The sequence below is a fragment of the Coptis chinensis genome, chromosome 9, assembly GCF_015680905.1.
Source record: "Coptis chinensis isolate HL-2020 chromosome 9, ASM1568090v1, whole genome shotgun sequence".
Classification (NCBI taxonomy): Eukaryota; Viridiplantae; Streptophyta; class Magnoliopsida; order Ranunculales; family Ranunculaceae; genus Coptis; species Coptis chinensis.
The window spans coordinates 54,378,587-54,387,890 of NC_141464.1; the positions used below are offsets into that span (position 1 = coordinate 54,378,587).

At 36.1% G+C, this 9,304-nt stretch overlaps 2 protein-coding genes across 4 annotated transcripts; one reads left to right on the forward strand and one right to left on the reverse strand.

Annotated features, from left to right (window-relative positions):
* Positions 1-625: 625 nt before the first annotated feature.
* LOC147476733 (deoxypodophyllotoxin synthase-like) lies at positions 626-2,687 on the forward strand. Of its 3 annotated transcripts, none has more exons than XM_086583976.1 (4): positions 626-778; positions 927-1,314; positions 1,773-2,094; positions 2,235-2,687. In XM_086583976.1, exons 2-4 carry the CDS (start codon positions 947-949, stop codon positions 2,481-2,483), a joined length of 939 nt encoding a protein of 312 aa, XP_086440102.1. In that variant the 5' UTR covers positions 626-778; positions 927-946; the 3' UTR covers positions 2,484-2,687. The 3 variants fall into 3 exon arrangements, with proteins under 3 accessions (XP_086440102.1, XP_086440101.1, XP_086440103.1); XM_086583977.1 differs by having other exon boundaries at positions 690-838; XM_086583975.1 differs by having other exon boundaries at positions 626-1,314.
* A 230-nt stretch (positions 2,688-2,917) lies between these two features.
* On the reverse strand, positions 2,918-4,629 carry LOC147476734 (ras-related protein RABA1f-like). Its single transcript, XM_086583978.1, has 2 exons — positions 4,357-4,629; positions 2,918-3,632 (listed from the first exon to the last, which is right to left on the reverse strand). Exons 1-2 carry the CDS (start codon positions 4,575-4,577, stop codon positions 3,203-3,205), a joined length of 651 nt encoding a protein of 216 aa, XP_086440104.1. The 5' UTR covers positions 4,578-4,629; the 3' UTR covers positions 2,918-3,202.
* Positions 4,630-9,304: the final 4,675 nt, after the last annotated feature.

Consider the following 9,304-nt stretch of genomic DNA (forward strand, 5'->3'; position numbering starts at 1 on the left):
TTCCATTTTCTTATTAATACTTACACATAGTTCACTGCACTTAAATGAAAGCTCAATTAAATATGAACCATGGAGCTGTTTGTGTCCATACTATATATTAATATATGGAATGAGAGCATACACGTAAGAGATCATGTATATCATTTATTTGAATATTATCTCTAATAAATCTGTTCATACAAATAAGTCATTGCATGGCAAAGTTCCAGTGCAAATTACAATAAACATTACCTCTCTCTATATTAAAGTGAAGTACATATGAGATGGATTTGAAATTACTATGTAGCAATTTTCCAGTATTTTGTTCTGCAATGTAGATCCATATAGACGTATGACCAATAGAAAACAAATTAATGTTTTTGCATAGAAAGATATGACTTTTGCATAGAGACATATGACCAATAGGAAACAAATTAATGTTTTTGCATATAGAGACGTATGACCAATATGAAACAAATTAATGTTTTTGCGTAGAGACGTATGACCAATATGAAACAAATTAATGTTTTTGCGTAGAGACGTATGACCAATATGAAACATATTAATGTTTCTGCATAGAGGACGTATGACCAATATGAAACAAATTAATTCTATTCGAATAGATCCCAATTCTATTAGCAATAAAACAGATCAAATTAATGTCTTTTTCTTTTTCTATTTTCTATATATAATGCCCCGAGCAGGTCAGATTAGTGTGCAATGAACCTCTGAAGATAGTCTGTGGTATAGCTACCTTCCTCCACCTAGGTCTTTTGGCGTTGATTCTGAGAATATTAAGGTATGTATCAGATAAATTAGATGGGCCTTTCTCCTCCTTGAGATAACAGAAGTACAGAAGGTAGTGCACTGGGAAATAACTCAATGCCTTAGATTTTTTTGTTATAAAGTTCCATTGTATTTTTCAAAAAGGATTTTCAACCTTGCAGCTCAGAAAAGAGCAAGGAGAATGGGCTCAATATCATCAGACAAGATTCCAGCTATAGTTTTCTACAGAAAAGACTTGAGACCGGGAACACCTTCTTGGTGCGCTGTCAGAGATGAGATCCGCCAGGCACTTGAATTATATGGATGCTTTGAAGCAGCGTTCGGCGGTACTCAGCTTCACCCAGAAATGCTAGGTGAACTGGAAAAGTTGTTTGGTCTCTCTTCAGAGACCAAGAATAAATACACTCTCAATGACGTCTTCGAAGGTTATAATGGCTCCTATTCTAATATGCCTCTGTTGGAAAGCATTAGTTTTGATGATGTACCGGTTATTGAGCGACTTCAGAGCTTCACTGATCTCATGTGGCCTGAGGGCAATTCTAATTTCTGGTATAGTCACAATTTTAATCCTCACATTTTTGCCTTTTTATATCTTTTCATGATTCTTTCTAAGAACCTCTTGATACTTGATAGTACTCACTACTCAGTATACTTTCAAGACGAGTTGCAAGATACCCAACTCACGAATTGCAATATAATAATAAAACTTAAAGAAAATGTGCTAGGCAACCTTCCGGGCGTTCAGTCCACCTTCATTGAGTGAGTAACTCGTCAGTATCTTGATCCGCACAGCGAGCCCGACAAATACTCAAATCGTGTGGTGCAAAATACAAACGAGTTACCTCAAAATGCAAATGGGTTTGTTCCAATTGGCCAGAGTCCCACACTCACACTCACACTCACAATGTCACATATACATAGTTATTTACTGGTACAGTAGTAGTATAACAGTACTCATAGTGTGTTATTACTTGTGATTCAACTTGGTCATATGTTTCTTGGTTCAGTGATATTCTTTGTTCCTACGTAAGACAAGTATCTGAGTTGGAGCTGATGGTGAAGAGAATGATCTTCGAGAGCTTTGGTTTAGAACGTGACTTCAATGCCACTGAAAAATCAACAAGTTACCACCTTCGAGCCATGAGATACATGGCACCAAAGACGAACGAGCCTAATTTGGGGATAGACACGCATACAGATGCAAGTTTTCTAACCATACTCAACCAAAATCAAGTCCATGGACTGGAGGTACAAACCAAGAAAGGAGAATGGATTAGTGTCAAGCCAGCGCCTTCTTCCTATGTTGTCATGATCGGTGACGCCTGCATGGTGGGGTTGCATGCCATTATATCTTTGAATCAATCAAGTTTAATTGCATATTATATATCAATTAATGTTATTGAAAATTTTAAATTATTTGATGAATCAAGATTTATATGCGCTAATAGTTGGCAATGCTGTCTCACTAGGCATGGAGCAATTGTAGATTACACAATCCTATTCACCGCGTTATGATGAGAGGGGACGCTATAAGATACTCTATAGGATTGCTTTCATACGCCAAGGGTATAACACAAACTCCAGAGGAGCTGGTTGATGAAGAACACCCCTTGCTCTTTAAGCCATTCAATCATCTTGGGTATCACCAATTCATAGTGGGAGAAGACAGAAAAGGCCTAAAACACGCTTCTGCCATGAAAGCTTACTGTGGCGTATAAAGATCACCTTTCCACCCTAGAGAACAATTTTATATCTGATTTGTGTGTGCTATGTATGCTCTGTGGAAAATAATGGTCTCTATCGTGATTGTAAAACATGAATGCTGTACTTGCATCAACAATTATTTCTTCCTTTTATTTATTTTTATTTATCTATAATAAAAGGGTAAGGGTTTTATGAACTCTTCCTTCTATTCAGGATCCTGAGATAGTGAGATGTCAATACAAGTTCAGAAGCGCACCTTTCGGATATTTTTAATAGTGCTAGAAAAAGAACCAAGTACACTCAACCTTATTGGCTATTTCTATTGCCAAATTGTGTAAGTGTCATTCTGATGTTTGAATAAATAAAATATAAACATAAAAAAAAAAAAAAAAAAAAAAAAAGAATTCACAGTGGTATGTGATTGAAGAATAAATAAAGTCTAATAGGCTGATAGCTAATAAAGTTATCTGATAAGTAAAAAAGGAAGAGTGGTTCAAAAATCATACTGTAAAGCCTGTGGTCGTTAAGAACTAAATTAAGGGGGCGCTATAAAAAAACACTAACAATAACGACAAGATGCGTCCTCCCTTGTTTAGATTCTTAACATGCACCCAACCTTAGACAATTCCTGACATTACATAGGTGTCACACTAAAATCCTATTTAGTGTACTTCGAAGACACCAAATTAATGACATTTCCGAGATCTTCATAACACTGTTCGTGTTTCTTAAATTAGAGGGAGCAGCACCCAACTTTCTTAACAGCTGATACATCATCTTTGCCAACACTGATGGTCTGTCCCTTTGGTAATGCAGCTGGGTCATCCCTAATATCAAGAGCTTTCCGACTGACAACACGATAGATCTGAGTGAGCACTTCCGTGAAGGAATTCTCCACATTCAAAGATTCCAACGCAGAAGTCTCCATGAAGAAATTGTTCTCTCTTTCAGCAAAAGACTTGGCATCTTCAGTGGTCACAGCCCGTAGGTGGCGCAAGTCTGCCTTGTTCCCCACCAACATGATCACGATATTGGAGTCAGTGTGATCCCGAAGCTCTTTCAACCACCTCTCCACATTCTCAAAAGTAACATGGCGAGTTACGTCATATACAAGCAGTGCACCAACTGCTCCACGATAGTATGCACTTGTGATTGCACGATATCTTCAGTTTTAAGAAAAATAACAGAGTGAGAAATTAATCAAATATACATGGAAATATGTAGTTCTATACTGATTATATTCCACAATTAAAATTCAGCAGCAAAGCTATCAAAGACAAACATCAACCACAAATCTTATAGTAGGCACAGCGAACTAGCCGTTAAGCAACTAAATTGCTAGCAGCCCACGCTTTGATAAGGATCAGCACTAGGTTAACTAAAGCGGAAAAGTTGTCCCACAACCGAAAAAAGGAGCATTAGGGGCGAGAGGGGTCTTGTAAGTTTGATGTGATATAATTCTTATTAATGATTGTTGAGTGAACCAAGTTAGGGGTTTCAGAATGAAAAGAAGTAAATGTTTTGTGGGTACACCTAAAACCTTAACTGTCTGCGTGTCTGGTATGGCACCTAGAAGTAAAATCAAACAAATCTTCGTTTGACATCAGACTCTTACATATTGTATTCCAGTCATGAAATCGTCACTCTCACTCAAATGTAAAATAAATTTCGGTGTTGATGTCCACGAAACCTACCAATATACATGGCAAGCCCATATCAAGCACATCAAACTGTAACTTTTCCTAGAAAGTGTAGTGTTTGTTCTCTCCAATAACCTAGGGTCATCCCTACCTCTAATAAAAACACCACTAACATCCTAGGTCTCAAGTCTTCATTCCTCAAAACGTTAACAATAACAATAATTTAAAAAAAAAAAAGTGGCCCCACCTTTCTTGACCAGCAGTATCCCAAATCTGAGCTTTAACAACTTTATCATCAACATGAATACTTCTCGTCGCAAATTCCACACCAATGGTTGATTTCGACTCTAGACTGAATTCATTCCGACTAAATCTCGACAGTAGATTGGATTTACCGACACCGGAATCTCCTATTAATACTACTTTGAATAAATAATCGTAATCATCGTCTGCTCTATATGCCGCCATTTCAATCAAATCAATTAATTTATTTCGGTTTTTGGAATTTTGAAATGTAAAATATTGTAGCGATATTTTAGGAGGTGTTAATTAAACAAATTTTCACATTTGGGCTTGGGCTTGGGCTTGGGCGTTTTATATTTTTGGGCCTGGGTTAGGTTGTGCTAGTTTGCAGTTGTCATTAGCAATATGCCAATATGTCCACGTGGAAGTAGGGTTGTCAATGAATGGTTTCGATAGCCTGATACCCATAAAAAACAGTTTGGGTTTTGGTCATTTGGTTTGCCCTCCGCCGACCCAAAATTAAATCGAACCGAACCAATAAGATATTAGTTTGGTTTCGGGTTTGTCCTCCACCGAACCGATAAAAATGACATTTTAGTAATATTTATGATTAATTTTGTATATATATGTTTATCAATTGTGTGGTTGAAATTAATCGATTTAATTGATTTTATAGTTTTTGGTTCGGGTTGGTTTGGTTTATAATATATCTTATCGGTTTGGGTTCGGATTTTCCAGAATCCGGCCCAAACTGATCCATTGACAGCCCTAGTCACAAGTGTAAGTACAACTTGAAAGTTAAAACTTAGGGTCCACTTGTTTAGCCCGAAAACATGTCAAAACTTTGTTTTAGAAAGTTTTCCAGTGTTTGCATTATTATCATTGTCACCAAATTCGGTGTTTTTTTTTTTTAAAACGCATTTAAAACCCGAGATATTGGCAAGACGTCTTGTTCTAGTTTAAAACTTGAGTTTTTTTTTTAAAAAACGTGTTTTAAACTTAAAAACAGTTTAAAATGGGATTTTTATTATTTATTATTTTTAATAATAATCTAAAAGAAATTTATTACCTTTTTGAAGAGTGGGCTAACGATTGACTTATTGAGACAGTTCTATTTTGCTTTGGACTATTAATAATTAGAAATTTAAAAGTTATTAACTTATTTGTAGTACTTGATTATGTCATTATGGTTGGTAACTAGTAGTATCTTATTTAGAGTCATGTTTTGGTGCTAAATCTAAAACTTCTAGTATTTGGATGAGTAATTATAATTTGATACTTTCATGTATTTGAATTTTTTTTCATTTGTATTATTATTATTTTATTTTATGTGCCTATTTTTTTTTCCACTCTTATAAAAAATCAAACTCTTTATCTACTATATTCTTTATCATCGGTTTTTACCGTTTCTTTTATGTATCATACGTTTTAAACCCGTTTTACCGTTTTAAACCCGTTTTTTATGCCCGACATTTTTTTACACTTTTTTTTTTATGCTTTTTTCCCGACACGTTCCGTTTAAAACACGAACTAAGTTTTTTTTTTCAAGTACACCGTTTTAAACCCATACCGTGCTTGGTAACAATAATTATTATGGGTGCTTGGTTTAGTAGTTATAAGGTGGGTCCTGCTAAAAATATTTCTAAAATGTATTAAATTGTAGAGATAATTTTGCAATCTAAAACTAGCAACAAAACTTTCTAGAAACCCTGGGCTATCTTGTTCTCTGTCTTCTTCCTCTCCACTGATCTCCCATCTTGTTCTCTGAATATATTATAGCTAATATTATTTACAAACCAACCCACCAATGCATCACAATCACAATAATAAGTTAATAACAATGCCACGTAGGATATTTAAAAATAAAAAAGTGGCCACACATTTCTTGACTAGCAATATCTCAAATCTGAGCTTTATTAACACCGTTATCATCAACATGAATACTTCTCGTTGCAAATTCCACACCAATGGTTGATTTTGACTCGAAACTAAATTCATTCCGAGTAAATCTCAACAATAGATTAGATTTACCAACACTGGAATCTCCTATCATTAATCAATCGAAATTTTGATAAACGAAATTTGAGTAGGTACTATAATTGTTTTGTTGTGTTGTGAATTTGTGATTAGTTGGCAAATTCTGTTTGGGTTTTGGGCCACAAATTTGGTTGGGTATATCACACCAGCCAAATTTAAGAGCCTTCTAATAATCCCATTGGACTTGGCTATTAGGCTTTGTTGTGCTATCTTGCTCACCAGTTTTTTAAAAAAATTGAGTTTTCAATCACACTATCCAAAAACGATTTACAGTTAAGAAGGCCACAAGACTGATTTCAAAAATCATCTCTTGTGCTCGAAATATACACTAAAACTTCTTAGACATTAAATCTAATGAATTCTTAAACTTACACTTTTCAGTGTCCAAGACAAGTTTGTCCCGATTGCTCATCCTACCAGTTAGGAAGTCATGAGAGTGTCTGCTCTAGCGATGGACCAAATGTTGATGTTGGCCATACTGCATAAAGTAGCCCACATTATTGCTATCATTAGACAAAGTGCATTTGAAAAATATGTGTTGATTTTATGTTCCAAAGTCGCCCAATACACTGATACATTTTGAAGGTTAGAAATCATCTTCAATCCCATTGTCAATTTTCTCCAACACCTTAAAAACATTATCTTGCATTTTATTTGAATTGAGTAAACTAATACCACTAAAGCACCGTTAGATGAGAAAGGAGCGAGAGAAGTTGATATAACGATCATGCTAACTGTAAAGAAGGACATAATGTGATAGTAGCAGTAAAACAAGCACTACCTTTTGGAGCTAAATACAACTCTTCTCTGCTTTTGTTGAGGTTTGCTAACACATTTTGTGTGTTAACAGTCACATGAAAGTTGTTTTCTTTTTGTATAACAATCATGATATGTAGATTGGTTATTTTAATTACAAGTTACAAGTGTAGGCGGTAAAATTATGGGTGAGATTAAATATTAGGAACGGACCAAAAGCCCATTGTACGTTGTGATTTTTAATTGTAACGTTTTACAACATTGACATTTTAATTTGGACTATTGTAGATACCAAAGTGACTCTTTTTAGGACTCATCTTAATATTACACTAAATATGTTTATAACTAAGCAGGGCCGATCCAGGATTCACCAATAGGTAGGGGGAATGGTGCACAACAACCTCTGAAGGTTCTAGAAGAATCCAAGTCAGCAAGTCAGCTTGAGTCAACATTAGTTGGTTAGAAGTTTGTTAGAAGTTGTTAGAAGTTTGTTAGTAGTTTGTAACTAATTGTTCCACGTAGGCAGAGTTTGTTGTAACTAACTCAGATGAGTATAAATACAAGTGTAATAGAGAACACTAATTCATTCAATAAATTTTAGATTCATTTCAATAATTCTTCAGGGGTAGCACTAATTCTCACTATTATTTCTTTTTTGGGGGTGATAAGTAATTACCATTGTATTTATGGTTTTTGAGCAAAGTTAAGGGGGCTACAACCCAGGTCATCCAACTCATAGATCCACCCTGTAGATGTGTCGGTTTCTACCTACGACCTGATGTTGAGGTTGAGGGGGAATGACTGCACTCTTGCTTGGGATAAGAGTTGCATGTGGAGTTATATATCCCTCACATGAGGAGAGAAACTGAAGTTTTGTTTGCGTGAAGAAATCGGAGCGCGCACGCGCTCAGATTGGTCTTGCCCAAGGCGTGCATGCGCCGATGCCGTGAACAACTTCCAGTACTTTCGGTATCCCGCCGACATTGGCCTTTTAAAAGCTACCGCCTTCATGCCTATATTTGCATTCTAATTCACTACAGTAACCGCAAATTTGGAAGGGCAGTATATAAACAGAAATAAGATTTTAGAAAACCTAAGCAACACAATTGAAACCCAATTTTGAGAGCTATTAAAATTGAGAGATAATCTTTACAGAGAGACAAACCTGTAAAGAGAGATGAGTGATCTAGTAAGGTGAGAGACTGAAAAGGAGTGATTGTAATCGTCATTCCCGCTTTATAAAAGGATTAACTCTTGTGGAAGTAGGCACCATTGGCCGAACCATGGTATATATTTATGTTGTGGTATGTGTTTTACTTATTTACATTATTATCTATTGTTAATAGTTGTTTAGAGAGTTGGGCATGTTATTTTGGTTGTAGGGAATATTTAGAATTGTCAGGAGATTGTTGTTGGTTCAAATACAAGTTATCTGTGTAGTGGGAAAATCGATTGGTATCATATTAAACCCCAACAAGTGGTATCAGAGCCAGGTTAGATTAACCTAGGGTGTTATCCAAATCTTGGTCGGAAGGTGTTTGACGAAATTCCTGAGAGAAGATTTGAGTTTTGGGGGGTAGCACTAATTCTCATTACTATTTCTTTTTTGGGGGTGATAAGTAATTACCATTGTATTTATGGTTTTTTAGCAAAGTTAGGGGGGCTACAGCCTGGGGCAGCCAACTCATAGATCCACCCTGTAGATGTGTCGGTTTCTACCTATGACTTGATGTTGAGGTTGAAGGGGAATGATTACACTCTTGCTTGGGATAAGAGTTGCCTGTTGGAGTTATCCCTCACATGAGGAGAGAAACTGAAGTTTTGTTTGCGTGAAGAAATTGGAGCGCGCGCGCACTTAGATTAGTCTTTCCCAAGGCGCGCATGCACCCATGCCGTGAACAACTTCTAGTACTTTCAGGGCGCGTGCGCTTGACATTGACCTTGCCGAGAGCGCGCCCGCTCCCATACCTATATTTGCATTCTAATTCGCTACAGTAACCGCAATTTGGAAGGGCAGTATATAAACATAAATAAGGTTTTGGAAAACCTAAGCAACACAATTGAAACCCAATTTTGAGAGCTATCAAAACTGAGAGATAACCTTTATAAAGAGACAAGCCTGTAAAGAGAGAGGAGTGATCTAGTAAGATGAGAGACTG